The 17,264-nt window shown below is 44.9% G+C and overlaps 1 protein-coding gene across 1 annotated transcript in view; it reads right to left on the bottom strand.

Moving 5' to 3' along the window:
- The window catches only part of PHEX (phosphate regulating endopeptidase homolog X-linked), a 217,000-nt gene extending 209,975 nt beyond the window's left edge, over positions 1-7,025 (bottom strand). Inside the window, exons 1-2 of the mRNA XM_035000704.1 lie at positions 6,950-7,025; positions 5,051-5,293 (exon numbers count right to left, since the gene is read on the bottom strand). Coding sequence (XP_034856595.1) covers positions 5,051-5,168 — 118 coding nt within the window. The 5' untranslated portion in view covers positions 5,169-5,293; positions 6,950-7,025. The remainder of the gene's footprint in view (positions 1-5,050; positions 5,294-6,949) is intronic.
- Positions 7,026-17,264: the final 10,239 nt, after the last annotated feature.

Below are 17,264 nucleotides of genomic sequence, written 5' to 3'. Positions count from 1 at the left end.
CCACCAAGCTCAGCCTAGCTACCAGACAGATGTGGCTTGTGGACCAAGCTTCCAACTACTTCCACCAGAACAAAACAAAACAAAAACCCTGCAAGATGGAATTAGCTTTTCACCAAGGGCTTAATTTTCCCCATCTGTCTGGCAATATTATCTAAATGGATTTCTGCAGAAGTACAGAAGGGTGCCCTCTTTGTAAACTCCGGGCAGCACCTGGGCATTAGCAGATGTGAGTTTAGATTTCAAAAATATTTTTGGTAGCCAAGGAAGTTAACAGAAATTCATTATTGCTGTACTCTGTGAGCAGAAATCAGGAATCATTTGGAGATGTGGCCGTGGGGAGATGGATGGTGGGGGGTGAGGGGGAGCCAAGGCCTTTTGTGGCATCCTCAGCTGAGAAGCAGGGTAAGAAAGCACGGCGGTACCTATATTTCCGCTAGAGATGGAAGACCTGTATATCTCTTGCCAGTATTGCAATTTGTATTTTTTATTAACCCACATTCTAAGAGGAGCCTGCTTTTTCTTTGTTCCTTTCTTTGCTGCCATCCTCCAAACAGCCTTTTTACTTGTGTTACATTACAGATATAAGAAAATTGCCAATGGCACACCTCAGGTCTGTTTTTAAGAAAAGTATCTTAGGGGTGCCTGGGTTTCTCAGTCGGTTGGGTGTCCGACTCTTGATTTTGGCTCGGGTTGTGATCTTGGGGTCATGGGATCAAGCCCTGCATCAGGCTCCACGCTCAGTGGGGAGTCTGCTTCTCTATCTCCCTCCCACCCCCCACTGCCGCTTGCTCTCTCTCTCTCTCTAAAGTGAATAAATAAATCTTTATTTTAAGATTTTATTTATTTATTTGAGAGGCAGAGAGAGCGAGAGAGTGGCAGAGAGGAAGAGGGAGAAGCAGACTCCCCACTGAGCAGGGAGCCCGATGCGGGGCTCCATCCCAGGACCCTGGGATCATGACCTGAGCCGAAGGCAGTCGCTTAACCGACTGAGCCACCCAGGCGCCCCTGAATAAAAAAATCTTTTAAAAAAGGAAAAAAAGAAAAAGAAAAACCTTAGCATAAAGGTGTTTTGATTTCTTTAAAGAGCAAAGAAAAGTTAGATAAAAATATAAACGTGCAGCGTAAACATTAGTACTGAATATTTCATTATGCCTGTGTGATGGAACCATGGGGGACATATTCCCTTCAGTCTACCTCTGTGTTTACCAAATGTTCTTTAATGAACCTGTATTATTTTTTATAATGGAAAAATAAACTTTATTATAAGTAACACTGTTATGATTCTGGACAGTACCATCTTGATACTAGCCTTATTTTTTTAAAAAGCTAATGAAATGGTTAGTTTAAGGAGTTATTGCTTTCATGGAAAAGAATTCTTGACCCAGCCCTCTAAGGAAGCAGAACTAGATATCTTTATCTGAATATGAGTAAAAAGGAGGTTTAAATTAAATTGGGATGCAGACAGACCTAACCCCTTGAGGAAGAGCATTATATCCATGGGGGGTGGGGTTAAGATCCTGCAAATAAAGAAGAATCAACAGGCCCAAATAATGTGAAGGTGTGGGTGAATGAAATTGGGACAACAAGGGGAATATTTTTTATATAAAAATGGAAAATGTTACTTTTTACTGGTTAGGTGCTTTAAAAAAACTTAAGGAGCAGTTTGGTTTCTCATTTTAGATTTTTCTTTTTTTTTTCTAAAGAATTTATTTATTTATTTGACAGAGAGAGATAGCGAGAGCAGGAACACAAGCAGGGGGAGTGGCAGAGGGAGAAGCAGGCTCCCCGCGGAGCAGGGAGCCTGATGCAGGGCTCCATCCCAGGACCCTGGGATCATAACCTGAGCCGAAGGCAGACGCTTAACGACTGAGCCACCCAGGCGCCCCATTTTAGATTTTTCTATAACCAGTAGAAATGCCCTCAGAATGCAGTAGAGTCATCCGCAGATGGACAGCGTGAGAATGACCATAAAGTAGGGGTCAGCAAACTATGACCCATGGGCCAAGTCCAGTCTTCTGCCCGTTTCTGTACGGCCCGTGAGCTAAAAATGATTTTTACATTTTTAAATGGTTGGAAAAAAACCACAAGAAGAATCATGTTTCATAAAAATGATCTGAAATTCAAATTTCAGTATTCAGAAATCAAATCGTATCAAAAGACAGTCATGCCTATTTGTGTACAGAGCTGCCATCTTGCAGCAGCAGAGAGTGGATGGCCCAGAAAGCTGAAAATATTTACAATCTCGTCCTTTACAGAAAAAGTTTGCCAACTATGACATCTGAGAAATAGACTGTGGCGAGGAAGAATGGGGGGAAGGAGGAAGAGAGGAAAGGACACTTTAAAATAAACTACTTATAGGCATATGGTTATACCTGTCATCTAAAATTCTGGTTTTCTAGCTTCTCTGAGACCACCCCAAGGCCGGTGGCAGTCACTCTTACCGTAGGAGAACTAAGGTTTGGGAAAGAGATTAGCCCAGAGCCGGAAATACAAAGAGGTAAGGAGGGATGCTAGAAATTGCAGGCATGTGCCTAAATTTGGACAGACAGGAAAATATCAACCAGGAAGCGCCTTGACCAGAAGAGGACTTAACCAGAACATTGTCACAAAGAGCATTGCCTTGCAGGTCCCTGGAGATTTTCAGACAAGGACTTCACTAAGTGCGCGGTGAAGGTGGGTGGCAGAACCTGGGGGACAAGGCAGTGAAGAAGGGTCAGGGGGAAGGAAGTCTGAAATGGTGCAGAGATGTTGGACAAAAACCTACTAAAGAATGTGCATTTATCTGAAAGCAAATATCCCCGATTATATACATCCACGTGGACGCTGTCAGCTAGAGCAAGGCTTCTCAGACTTTAATTTGCAAATGAATCAGCTGGGGATCTTATGGAAAGGCAGATTCTGAATCAGTAGTTCTGAGTCCAGAAGCTCAGGCTCCAGAGTGGTGTGCACGCTGCCAGTCTGCCGAGCACAGCGGCTAGTGGAGGTGTAGAGAGGCCACACTTTTATTCTCTAACATCATTAGCGCTCCTCTTAGAAATCTGCAGTAAGAGCCAGGTAATTGGGCACACTGCAAATTATTTTTGTCTGCTTTAGGCGGGCCTCCTTACCATAGCATTGCCCAGCTTCAAGAATTTTACCGTGCTCTAAAAACTTTAGAGCTGATTCCAGAGAATCGTCTCCTCTCGAGGAACAAAGATTTGCTGCCATTGAGAATATTCCAACTAGGGGCACCTGGGTGGCTCAGTCGGTTAAGCGTCTGCCTCCGGCTCAGGTCATGATCCCAGGGTCCTGGGATCGAGACTCCTATCGGGCGCCCTGCTCAGCGGAGAGTCTGCCTCTCCCTCTTCCCCTGCTTGTGTTCTCTCTGTCTCTGTCCCTCTCTCAAATGAACGAATAAAATCTTAAAAAAAAAAAAAAGAAAGAGAGAGAGAGAATATTCCAACCAATATGTAACAGCCTCAGAATATAGTCGTTCTTAAACGGTGGAATTTCAAATGCTTCGAGCAGCAGTAACATCATTAAAAAGAGTGCATATTTTCACATAAACCATCATCATTTGGATTTTGAAGTTTGGGAGTGTTCACAACACACAAATAGTCTAACTTTGTACTCACTTCCCACAGAGTATGTAGTTCCCATATGGGCAAGCCATATCATTTTTCTCTCCGTTGAATTTCAGGATGGGACACATGTCTAAACCCCGAGTGCCGAGGAATCTCAGGAAAGTTTTTGAGCACCACAAATTCAGCTGCAGCAGTAGGAGGTTTAGCTGCAGCAGAAAGCAATAAACCTATCTAATTTCCTAAATCTACAGTCACAGAGAACATGGAAAGATGGTTTGCTGGTTTTAGCAGGATTTTCAACCACACAACCCTAACTCTTTTAAAGTCGAATCACTGGTTTTCCCTTGCCAAAATAAACATGGCCTCCTGCAACCTGTGCGAGCCAAAGAAGGTTTCCAGGCTTGCTGCATTTCAGACTGCACCTCAAATCTCCTAAGGATAGGGGCTTGTTCCGGGCGCCTGGGTGGCTCAGTTGGTTAAGCGACTGCCTTCGGCTCAGGTCATGATCCTGGAGTCCCGGGATCGAGTCCCACATCAGGATCCCTGCTCGGCGGGGAGTCTGCTTCTCCCTCTGACCCTCCCCACTCTCATGGTCTATCTCATTCTCTCTCTCAAATAAATAAATAAAAAATCTTTAAAAAAAAAAAAAGGATAGGGGCTTGTTCCTATATAGCTTTCAAGCTAATGAAATAGTATGGGCTGTATGAGGAAAATACAAAGGGTAATAATCAAGGGTCCAAAATGCCTGCAATTTTAGAACATCCATCTCCCCTTTCCAAGATATCTCATTCCTATTCATAGGAATATGCTTTTCATCATATATACTCTCTGGGTACATCATTCTCACCAAGAGTCATTAAAATAATTTAATCACAATACCTTTCAAATGTTGGAAAGAAAACCTGTTTTCCTTCATATTAATTTTTAAATCTAGAAAGGCAGAGTTAAAATTTCATCCCACCAAGAGTCACTGGATTAGAAAGGCATTGAGGAATATCATTAAGGTGCCTGTTTAAAGACTGCTTTGTATTTTTTTAAGTTAAATTTCATGATTCATTCAGGCAAACATTAGCAAAACTCAAATGGAAAAAAAACTCCAGTGTGGTTTTAATCACAATGTAAAGTCTTTCCTCACAAAATAAATGAAAGTATCTATGAATTCATAAACCCTCATTTTGCTAAATGTAAGATACAATGCATAAAAAAATTTTTGCCCAGTGCGACCGAATCCTCCAGCTGCTGGAAGCTACTTTATGCCCACTTGGCAGTCTGGACTATACATTTGGTGCTTGCCTGTATTTATTTATTCAGCTTCCTAAAGAAAAGGCTTCTTTCCCTTTTGCATATTTAATAGAAGCTAAGGATACACCACCTACTCACACATGCAAACAGCCCTCCACCTGCATCCTGACAAGGTTTGCCAGAAGAAAGCTCAAGGAAACTTAACTGCACTCGCCCTGTTCCCTGGCCTCCAGCGCCCCACTTACCTAGAAAGAGGATCATGCCCAGCACCAGGGTGCTACCAATGAACACAGCCAGGGCGATTCGAGTGCCTCTACTGGCCGTCTTTCCAGTCTCCGTGCTGCTCCCCATTTCTGCCTCCATCAGGAGGGATGTAGAGGCCACGCGAAGAGAAGGTCACTTTTTGTGGTTTGGTGGCTGGTCTCAAGAGTCTGTTAGGCGTTGACATCCAAGGTTCTCTTGCTCTTCCACTAATAGCCTAAAAAATCCTGTCAGGAAATCTTCCCTCACTACCCTTTCTCAAATATTTCTTCACAAATGAAATAAAAGAAACCCAAAATATTGGTTGCCTTGGCTTTCCCCCTGACCAGACAAAACAAACAGTGGTTGCTTTATCTTGGTGCTCTCCCCCCGCCCCCCAGCAAAGTCCCTCTCAACCGATGATTTGGCAGGCTTTTCTCTCAGGCGTTCTGAGTGTACATGTTTTACTATGTGACTGAACAGATGTTTTAGCTATTTAAATGTATAGTCACTTTGGGAGGAAAAAACAATTGTCTTTATCAAAACTGGATTCTCATCAAACTCCCCCAAACTGTGATAAGTTAGGTGGCAGGGATTCTCCAGACCCGCTTTAAGGTCTCAATGAATCACGTAATTCTTTTGCACTAATCATTCTGCTCGCCTGAACTGTCTCCATCAAAGCTATTGTTTCTGTGTGCAAGTCCCTTTTTAAAGCCCTCTAAGAGTTCCTGGGATGTCCTGGAGCATTTTATTTTAGGAACTTTGTGTATGACGGCATGTGCCAAAAATCAGAGTCATAGTCCAGTGCAGTGCAAAGTAGCAATTAAGACAACCTACAGAGGCTGATGGTTTGGACTGGAACTTTTTTTAAGGAGAAAGAAAAAAGCATTTCCTCTCTGTGGTGCTAAGAACTGGATAAAAGATGGGTAAGCATTCAAATTAAGCTTATTAGCAACCACAGAAGAAACGGTACAAGTTTTTTCCCTGCATCTTTTGATGGAAAGTGCCCCCCGTGTATTTGGCCCTCCAGGCCCACCAAGGCAGCCTTTGCTTAGTACAGTTTTGTGTTTACATAAAACGCCCATTTCAGCGGATTCTCCAGGATAAAATCAAAGGCAATTGGTTTCCCTGGAAAGACTGAGTTAATGACTGGGTCTTTGATTTGTTTAATTATGCTAACAATTTAAATTATGAAAATCTGCTTTCCTCATGGGGAAAGGCAACTGAGAGTCCAATGCTATGGGTTTTATTAGCCAATGATACAAATGTCATGGATTCACAACACAGTTACTCCTTACCTGTTTTTGTTTTGCTGAAGCTCATAGGACAGTGGGAATGGGGGTGGAGGATTCATCTGAAAACCAGTAGAGCACAGTTCTCATGCAAAACTTGTGCCCGTGGCCTTGTGGGTCACACCAGAGCTCAGCAGACGCTGTTGAGCCCAGCATAACACGGCCACGTGTTCATGGTCCTGTCTGGCTGGTCTGGGTCAGGTCTTAATATACTTAGCGTGGGATTCTTCCAAGGTTTACACTTATTCCAAAACACATCCTACATCACTTTCTGCTCATTTCATGTTGCCCCAAAGGCAGCAGAGCATAAGCCTTTGTCCAAATTATGACATCATAGTATGCTGTAGATATTATGTGCTCATTACCTCTTGATGTCATTTTGTTGTTATTCCATAACACATCTTAGCAGGCCTTTGGCTCCTAGGAAGAGATTCTCCCAAGAGTTTTTAGACTTGAATCCACAGTACTTCTTAGACTGTGAGCTCTATGAAGTCAGGAATCACGTCCATCAAGTTCAATGCTATAGCCCCAGCATCTACAGTTCATGGCCCATAACAGTGAAGGGAGAAATAAGAGCAATGAAAATCAGGCAAGTCAGCTCCAGGTACTCACTCTTAAAAAGCAGCTTCAGGGGTGGCTCAGTCGTTAAGCGTCTGCCTTCGGCTCAGGTCATGGTCCCAGGGTCCTGGAATCAAGCCCCGCATCGGGCTCCCTGCTCCACGGGAAGCCTGCTTCTCCCTCTCCCGCTCCCCCTGCTTGTGTTCCCTCTCTCGCTGTGTCTCTCTCTGTCAAATAAATAAATAAAATCTTAAGAAAAAAGGCAGCTTCAGGACACTCAGATGCTAGTATCTGGGGGTCTTTCAGCCTCCTAATTCCTTCACTAAATGCTCAAACAATAATAATATATCACAGAAGGATAGCACGTTCATTTCCCATTTTAACCTCATGGTAAATGTACGTGCTTGATAGCAAAGGCCTTTTTATCTCTGGTTTGCACATGAGAACACTGAGGCCCAAGGCCCAGCCTCAAGCAGCACAGCAAACTCAGGAAAGGGAAAGTCGGTGCGGGGATCGCTGCCGTGCACTGCGCGTCTGCAGCTTGTCCGAGCTCCCCGGGCACAAGGGAGAGGACACCCACACAAGCGTGACGCCACTTCTTCCCGCTTTCCTTTCTCCTCCGCATCTCCCCACACCTTCCGGAGCCAAACTGACAGGCAATGGTGATCTTTCCGGAACACTCAACTGCGAAGTGAAAAGCCAGTAAACCAAAAAAGACTTCCATTAGTCTTAATAGGAAAACTCCAATGCATTCCAACCCAAACGAAGATATGCAAATGCGGAGGGAACAATGTATTAATTGAACAATGAAAACAAGTCTATAGGGCGCCTGGGTGGCTCAGTTGGTTGAGCGACTGCCTTCAGCTCAGGTCATGATCCTGGAGTCCCTGGATCGAGTCCCGCATCGGGCTCCCTGCTCGGCGAGAAGCCTGCTTCTCCCTCTAACCCTCCCCCATCTCATGTACTCTCTCTCTCTCTCTCATTCTCGCTCTCTCAAATAAATAAATAAAATCTTAAAAAAAAAAAAAAGGTCTATAAAAGTAACAACTTTCTAGGTATTGAAAATAAATACAGTTTGTTCATGTAATGCAAGTAATGAAGTTTTATTTTACTCACCAAAGGAGTAAAGAAGACTTGAGAGCAGGTGGGGATTGGGAGGAGAAAGGGTGCCGGTGAATCATTCATTAGAAGGTTCATTCTTCATTCTGTGCCATTTTCTGCATTAAGTTTTCAACCTTTGGGGAGATGTTGATTATCTTGCACTCAAACTGCATTTAAAAATAAATTTGTAGCACAGAAGGGTCGCCTGGCTGACTCGGTCGGTGAAGCGTATGATTCTTGATCTCGGGGTTGTGGGTTCAAGCCCCACAATGGGTGCAGAGATTACTTAAAAATAAAATCTTAAAAAAAGAGAGAAGAAAAAAAAAAGGTTGTAGCACAGAAAAAAAAAATTAGAGCAAAATAAAGAAGTTCCAAGTATAGAAAAATAATGAGTGCTTACAAGAGACAAAAGCAAGGGTCTGTAAACTCGGGCACATGGGCCAAATCTGGGCCACCACCTATTTTTGTAAATAAATGTTATTGGAAGAAAGTCACCCCCATTCGTTTACATATTGTCTATGATTGCTTTCACGCTACAAGGTCAGAGCTGAGTAGGCCCACGACGCAGATATGGCCCCTGGAGCTTATTTACTCTCTGGCCCTTCACAGAAACCGCGGACTGAAGGGTAGTAGAAGCAGCTGCCTCTCATCCTCACCTACACGGCACGCTAACACAAAGCAGAATGTTCACCTGAACTTGACCGGCTTCTCAAAATCATTCTATTGGATGTTCTCTGAATGTCTGCTGTTGTGTCAATGTGTCTTCGTTTGAAACTGTAATATTAAAACTATGGTATATTATTTAGTGTGTTTTGGGGTGAGGTGTCATTCTGGGATAAAAAAAGGGGGATGTCAAAAATGTTACAATTTCTCAAGAGCCATGAAAATTAGTTGACTGCAAAGTCACTACACAGGTAAGTCCGCTTAATCATCTGATCGCCGCCCCCCCCCCCCCGGATTGTTTCCATTCAGAACCTCCAGGACTGTCTTGAGCTTTAACTGGAATCGGTCAATGGAATCCACAGAAATTTCCTGAGCATTTCTCAGGTGTCTGGTCCCGTGCAAGGCCCTGTGAGGGCAGATGAAGAAGCCATGCCTGGGGTTCCAGACCAGTAAACCGGGCCAGTCATCAAAATAGGCAAAGCTCTTGGCAACTTAGTTACAGAGCACTGAAGGCCAAGAAGTGTCCAGAGAAATAGAAATCCCTGAATGACAGATCTGCTGGGAAAACTTCCAGGGGGACCTGCTAGAACAGACAGCTTGAGGGGAAAAAAAGGAAGGCTTCCAGATAGGCCAAACCCCAGCAGACCTGGGACTCAAGCCTGGGCACTGACATCTCTCCCTGTAGGACTCGCAGGTAAGATTATTTATCCAGAGATAATGGAATCCTGTGACCTTGGCCCAACCTCAGTGGCTGGGATGACAGGCGAAACGGAGTCTTTGTGCTGCATGAGTGCATCTGGTCATTGCTCGGAGGTGCGGGACCTTCGGTTTCAGGCAGTAAAATCCCACGTGAGCTACAATTTCAGTGAGAAAGAAGGAAATGATTCAAAACCTGAAAAATGTATTCATCCTTTGAAAGGAGGAGGGAGGGAGGGAGGGAGGGAGGGAAGAGGGGAGGGAGGGAGGGAGGGAGGGAAGGAGGGAGGGAGGAAAGGGAAAGAAGAGCTAAATGGCGGGCTGCTGCCGGGCTCTGTTAAGTTGTTGGCAGGCCTTTCAGACTAGGGAGGGTTCAAGTCCCAGGCCTCCCACTAATGAGACTCATTACTTACATTTTATCTGATCTTTTTCAACATCTTTCTTAGCTGGGTGTTCTGTCTCCTTTTACAGATGAGGAAACTGAAGTTTGGAGCTATTAAGTGATTTGCCCAAGGTCACGCAGCAGGTCTTAAGGCCTGAGAGGTTTCAGATTCCAACCTCTTTTCTCTCTGCCCTTACTTGATAAATTTGCTTATCTACCTCAGGTAATTAGTGAAGGTAGGTAGGCGTGTCAAAATGACACTTGAGACCCAGAGAAAGCGATAAACTATGCCTCCTCTAATTCTCTTGTTGACAAGACTAATTATCAGGTTTCATTTTCTTCACAGGAATAGCCACCATCATTAAATATGGGGAAAAACTTTTTTGGGTTGGGCAACAAGAATGCCTCCTGATTTACTGCTGCTCGTAATTGAACATGAGGAAAGATACCTACGTTTCAAAGGCCTTCCAGGGGCGCCTGGGTGGCTCAGTCGGTTGAGCGACTGCCTTCGGCTCAGGTCATGATCCTGGAGTCCCGGGATCGAGTCCCGCATCGGGCTCCTTGCTCGGCGGGGAGTCTGCTTCTCCCTCTGAACTTCCCCCCCCCCTCATGTGCGCTCTCTCATTCTCTCTCTCTCAAATAAATAAATAAAATCTTAAAAAAAAAAAAAAAAAAAGGCCTTCCAACCATGTACTGTGCTGTTCACTTCTGAGCCTAAAGGGGGTTTTTATTTCTTGACTTTCTCACATCCTTGGCCATATAGCTACTGTTTCTCCAGTGTGCACTCACTTTGTGTGTATTATCATCAGTCCTGTGGTGGAGGAATCTTCTGTTTTACAGATGGAACTCAAATCTGTCGAGGTCTTGTTTTGAAATGTACCCCAGATTTATTTTAAACAGGGAGAGGAGGATGACAGACACAGAGAAGGGCTTTGAAAGAAGAGTTTATTACTCACAGTTTTCAAGAGGAAGGGGCATGCCATGTCACACAGGGCCACATGGGGAGGCACTGGGGTTGGTCAGGCAGCAAAACGAGCAAGGGGGACAAAAAAGGAGAGCAAGGGGAAAATACACACAAAAGCCTTTTATTACGGTTTTCAAGAAATGGGCAGGCAGGCTAAGCAGCGGAGACAGGCTTAGGAAGGGAGAGTTTGAATAATTTCAGCAGGTGCTGGTCTTTAGGAGTGGTCTTTAGTTGTCCAGCACCTGGTCCTGGGGGGATGTGGGTTCTGGGTAGATAGCATCCTGGACTGCAAGGAGCCTAAGAAAAGGAGGCTGGTGAGGGTATGGACTCAGGATGGGTTGGGTTGCATTTCAAAGGCATGCTACAAGGCAAGTCATTTACCATCTCTAGGAATTAGCTAAACCTGGGAGGGGCAGGCCCTCCCTGGGTCCACAAGGCCCAAAGATATCAAAGAGTCATAAGACATAGAAAATTAAAGGGGCGCCTGGGTGGCTCAGTCGTTAGGCGTCTGCCTTCAGCTCAGGTCATGATCCCAGGGTCCTGGGATCGAGCCCGGCATCGGGCTCCCTGCTCGGAGGGAAGCCTGCTTCTCCCTCTCCCACTCCCCCTGCTTGTGTTCCCTCTCTTGCTGTCTGTCTCTGTCAAATAAATAAATAAAATCTTAAAAAAAAAAAAAAAAGAAAATTAAAAACATGAGTAACACAGCTCCAAAACTCTTCAAAACTTTTCCAAAGCATTCTACTGCATAGCATTCTGTTAAAATGTAATGACTATTCATCCAACTAGTGCTTATGTGCTACAGCCTCAAACGGATCAAATCCACGCTGACCGCTTGGTTAGACAACTAACATACAGAAGTTTGTATGCCTGTGATTATTATAGCCAACTGTTCAAGGATGGCTTACTCAGATGTTTAATGAAGGCAAGAGGCTTAGAGAAGTGCTTTTCAAGTTGGTGCGGTCAGGCACCGGAATCTCCCGGAAGCCTCGTTTAAACACAGATTACTGGGCGCTATTCTTGGAGTGTGTGACTCAGTGCTCTTGGATGGTCTGAAATGTGTATTTCTCACACGCTCCCAAGTGATGCTAATGCCGCTGGCCTGAGGATCACATCTGGAGGACCGCTGGCTTAGAGAGAGCATCAAATCTTTTTTAGTAAGGCAAACCGAAGAACTAACAAACCTAAACGTTAAACTTATACAGAGAACCCAGGGATGACATTCAAAATATTGAACAATATTTAAATAATTAAAGCTCCAGGCTGCTATGACTTGGCTAAAATAACATTTGTGAAGTGGTTCCTACTTCCAGGTCCTGGAGGATGTGCACAGCGTGCCTCAATGGACGACATGGGGAGGTCAAGGCCGAGTTCACAGAGCAAGAGGCAGGACCTAGGCATGTGCCTTCGTTATGTCCCAGGGGTAGAGTGCTTTGGGGTTCCCAGGCCAAGTTGGTCACTTCAAACCCAAAACAGCAGAGTTGTGGTAAGCTCCATGGAGCTCTTATCTGAGGGGCAGCCTGGGAGGTGAGGGAGAGCGTTCCTTGCTCGTAAGGGCTGCTGGGGAAATCCTAGGAGGGACTTACACTTGCTTGTGACTCTGCACACTGTCACCCAGGGCATGCACTTGCATGAGGGCCGAGGGTCCGTTTCAGGTCTCCTCAGGTGGCCTGGCCAAACAATACGGACATCGAGGCTGCAGCACCATGGAGTGCTTGGCTAGATGCTCCCCACAGGCGCTACTTGTTAGCTGCTGGATCTGGAGGGTCCCAGGTGAGGGGCCGGGTTGGTGAGGCCACGAGGAGGGCTGGGGCAGTAGTCAGCCCCTGGAAGGAAGCAGGTATTTCAGTAGTTAACAACAGCTCCGGCCACACCGCCATGCGCCCACGGAATTGCCATCCTGAGTCAAATTTCAAATGGACTTACGGTGGTGCTGAAAATCCTTCAAGAGTTGCTTCAGCTTTGGGGGAAATGTCAAAATGCATCCCAAGGACGTCCTATGTGACTGAACCCCTGCAATCCTCCGGGCTCACTTTGGTTGGCCCTTCAATTTACACGCTACACACCAGTCATTCTGAACCCTCTTCAAGTTCCCAGACACACGGAACTTCACCCAGGCTTTTTGCCCTCAGAAGAAAACATTCTTTTGCCCGGAAAACCATTTCCTTGGAAATTCAGATTCATCTTTTGAGAGTCAGTTCAGACTCCTTTAGAAAGCATCCTAAAGCCCTCTTCTTATCAAGGTCATGGGGTGACCTGTCTTATCACTTAGATTTTGTCACAATGATCTGTATGGGAATCCAGCCCGTTAGACTACAGGCAAGTTGAGGGCAGGCATTTACCATATTGCATCAGTTTTAAGAGGGACTTTTTTTCAAGGTTTAACATCTCTAGAAGTAGGGGGTATCTCTTAATTTGATAGCATGTCTTTCTTAATGGTACATAGTATTGTGGTACATCTTACCATCAACTGTATCTTAGATTCAACAAAACAAGCTTTTTTCTTCCCTGTACCCACATCTCCTTGTGCAATACTGAGCACGGAGGATATGCTTTTTGAGTCTCAGCCTCACTCTGACCTTCTAGCATGTTCAGTGTCAAGCCCACAAACTACGTTTTCCAGGCTCCCTTGCCAGCCGAGTTCTGGATTCTGTCAGTGGGAGGCATGCATGGGCAGAAGGCACGTACAAGTCTGCTTTGGTTTTCTGTTTGCTGCTCCTGGTTCTACCCGTGGCTCCAGCAGGCGACGGTGGGCTCCTACAAGAGTGGGGGTGGAGGTGACAGCAGCAGACGCATACGGCTGCTGGTGCTCACAGACTCCAGAAGCTTCTGCGGGACCGTGGCTCCTGGAGTCCCAGTCAGCAGCAGCTGCAGGGGGGGAGTGTTTGGGCGGACTCAGGGTCAATACCTTTCATCCTTTGGTAGCAGTAGCAGCTTCTGGAAGTTACGGAACTCTGAGCACCATCGTCCCCCCTTTACTCCTTCTGCCGATTGGTTCCAGTACCTTTAGAACCAATTCTCCGCATTAAATACACTGTCTTTAGGATAGGTAGAGCGGTTTCTGCTTTCCCAGCTGAACACTGACAGCGACAGGCCCCTTCCCTGTCCTTCTGTAGCTGGAAGTGGCCATTCAGGTTGATGCACGGTCCACACTGCTGGCCGGCACAGCGCTTAAGGGCATGGTGCCCGTGACTGAACTTCCTGGGCTGGCTTCCTAGCAGTCACTGCCACTTACTTACTAAGTGACCAGGAGAAAACTGCCTCATCTCTCAGGGTCTCGGTTTTGTCATCCGACAAATGGGGATAACAATAATCTTCATCTTACGGAGTTATTATAAGACGAAGTGCTTAAAATGGTGTCTGAAGAAATGCTAGGCATCATTATTATTGTGCTTCTTAAGATTTCATGTTTTGTCATGCATAGATATACCTGTAGATGGCTCTTAGTGTTTGCTTATTATTATTTTTTTAATTCTTATTCAGAGCTGTGTCTATGCCTATGGGAAGTATTCAATGAAGATCTACCGGAGGAGGGAGGAAAGAGGGAGAAAGAATGGAACGGAAAAGAAAGGAACAGGAAGGGGAGCACAGGAGAGGATAGAGGAGAGGAAGGGAAGAAAGGGAAGGCAATGCGGGCTCAGGGCAGCACCTACTTTCCCAGAGGCAGAGAATTATTTCAGTATTTTAAGAATCAGCTTAGCCATATGGTTGCTTACCAGCCGAACATCAGCCTGGCTCCCTTCCTCATCCATGATCTTAAAGTCACACCAACTCCTACTCTTCCCCAACACAAGACACACAGATGAACTCTGCCAAAGGCATTGCGATGGTTTTCTCTTTGCCTCTAAGGTAGGTCGAAGGGGTGCCTGTCCTTCTTATCTGGAATATATACAGAATGTGTACAAAGCAATGAGAAAAGACAGATCGCCCGATAGAAAAAGTGGACCAATGATTTGAAGAGACACTTCAAAAAGAGGTTATCCGAGTGACCAATAAACATTGGAAAAGCAGCTCAACTTCATTAGTCACGAAGGAAATGCAACTTAAAACCACAGTGTGGGGCGCCTGGGTGGCTCAGTCGGTTAAGCAACTGCCTTCGGCTCAGGTCATGATCCCGGAGTGCTGGGATCGAGTCCCACATCGGGCTCCCTGCTCAGCGGGGAGCCTGCTTCTCCTTCTGACCCTCTCACCTCTCATGCTGTTTCTCTCTCGCTCGCTCTCTAATAAATAAATAAATAAATAAATAAATAAATAAATAAATAAATAAATAATCTTTAAAAAAAATAAAACCACAATGTGCCCTCTTCTCTGGTCCTTTCTCTTGCTCTTCACCACAGACCCTGGTCATCCTCCAATCCTAGCTGGTTGTATTCCTATTGGCAGTAAGAATAGCCAAGTATCAACATACTCCTGTCTTTGAGCCACTTGAGGGCTTCCTCATGATCTCGACATCTTTACAACCCTGGGACCTTACCGAGAAGGCACTTAACGTTGCAGGATGGTGCTCGCTTCGGCAGCATATATACATTGCAGGATGAATGCACCTGGAATCTCAAAGAGATGACAGAAGGCAGCCTGCAAAGGCTAGGTTCGGAATGTGATTTTGCAGTTGGGATGAAAAGAAAGAAATAGAGAGAGTGGCAGTAATGGACCTCTTCTCTGAAGTTACTAGACATCAAGGACAAGAGGGAAATCATTTCTTGTTCATGTCTCCTCCGCCATAACAACTCACCATTGGATTCTTTAATGTCAAGTGTTCTCTGGGTGCACTGAACCTGGTTTTTATCAAATGAACACCTGTTCTATTCTTGTTCCGTAGAACTTTCTGCCAATAGAATACTTGGTGGAAAAGAAAAAGAAAGGATGGATGCCCATTACCTACGGCATCTCCTACAAATGGGGAAAGGGAACGAAGATAAGATTTTCAAATTTCAACTGGTTATTTTCAGTTTCATAAAGTTTTGAAAGTTTTTGATTCCAAAGAGAGCTTGTTCGGGGCACCTGGGTAATTCAGTCGGTTAAGTGTCCGACTCTTGATTTTGGTTCAGGTCGTGATCTCAGGGTCGTGAGATCGAGCCTCACGTTGGGCTCCACACTCAATGGGGAGTCTGCTTGGGATTCTCTCTCCCTCTTGCTCTGCCCCTCTCCCCATTGATGCGTGCACTCACTCTCTCTCTCTGCCTAAAATAGAGAAATCTTTATAAAAAAATAATAAAAAGCTTGTTTGACACAATATAATATTTGCCATTATTCTTCCAAACATAGCTTAATGAGAACTCGCTGTCCATATTTTTAGACATTTTTTACACAGTTCCCCAGGCTCATACCTACACTGCAGGATCTGAGATCAGAGTACAAATGCAGGTCCATTCATATACCATTTAAAACTATAAATCAGGCTACAAACTGTTAAATACATTCTATTCTCCTAACTTGTAAATATCTCAGCCACCTGAAAGGCCAGGTTCCCATTCAGAATGCTCAGACTCTGTGAAGTTCCATGCAAAAACATGTTGGCACGCCAGAGCCCTCAGCCACCCCCTTCTCTTTACTCACACCCCCACCAGCAGCAGCACCTTGATCACCCACCAGAGCCCGGGCAGAGTCTTCCATCAGGACAATGGGGCAATAAACAGAGAAAGAGGCCCCTGTGGGCCCTGGAAGTGCTCTGAGCAGCTTGGGCTGGAAATTTCAAGTCTTAGGGATACAAACTGTGTTCCAGAAGGGGATGCGGGCACACATCCCCTCAGTGCTGCAGACCACCCACCCAGTGGCGAGGGGCACAACTGTTCGGAGAGGCTGAGCAAAAGGCCCTTTGAAACCAGGACCCAGGGCAGGGCTCCTCTTGCCCAGTTCTAAGGGCTAAGCTGTAGACCTTATCACGCAGCTTACCATTTACATCCTTTCACATCCAACCTACCCAAATAGATTTAAACTACAAGAATTTTTTTTTAAAAGAGAAATATAGGTGTTGGAGATGAGCTACCTACTGCAAGTGCGGGCCTTGACAGCTTAAGCAAAAAGGAAAAGACCTCAGTTAGGCATTCTTAAATGAAGTAATTTATGCAAGTTCGTTTGTTGAAGGAGACAATGTTTTTCAACATGTCCAATTCCAGGAACATTTCATTGTGTTCATATTATACAAAATTCATCAGGTGATATATGAATTTCAAAAAAATGTAATACATTACACAAACAGGAAAGATCATTTGTCTTCCTAAGGAGGTGATAAATACCACATTACACAACAGACTGCCTCACTGATATTATTAGCCACGAGTTCCATTTGCAGTTTACTGCTCATCTTAAAGGCTTAGCATTATTTACCTGTAGTAACCCCCAATCATAACCACTCAGACAATTGATTCTGTTTAATCACTGATGTTTCTGAAATGGGGAAAAGGCTGGATTATTTTTGTTTGAAGTTAGCACAGCAAGTCCCATAGTATGGTATAATTAAGAACAACCGTTTACTTTTTCTTAAATTCAACACCCCTCACCCCCACCTCAAAAGCTAGACATTAAAGTACTAAATATAATGATCTTGGAAAACCAAATTGCTATGT

The sequence above is a fragment of the Mirounga leonina genome, unplaced genomic scaffold, assembly GCF_011800145.1.
Source record: "Mirounga leonina isolate KUSES-001 unplaced genomic scaffold, KU_Mleo_1.0 Mir_101595, whole genome shotgun sequence".
Taxonomy (NCBI): domain Eukaryota; kingdom Metazoa; phylum Chordata; class Mammalia; order Carnivora; family Phocidae; genus Mirounga; species Mirounga leonina.
The sequence above is the reverse complement of the archived record's forward strand: the minus strand, read 5'-3'. Positions and strand labels throughout refer to the sequence as shown.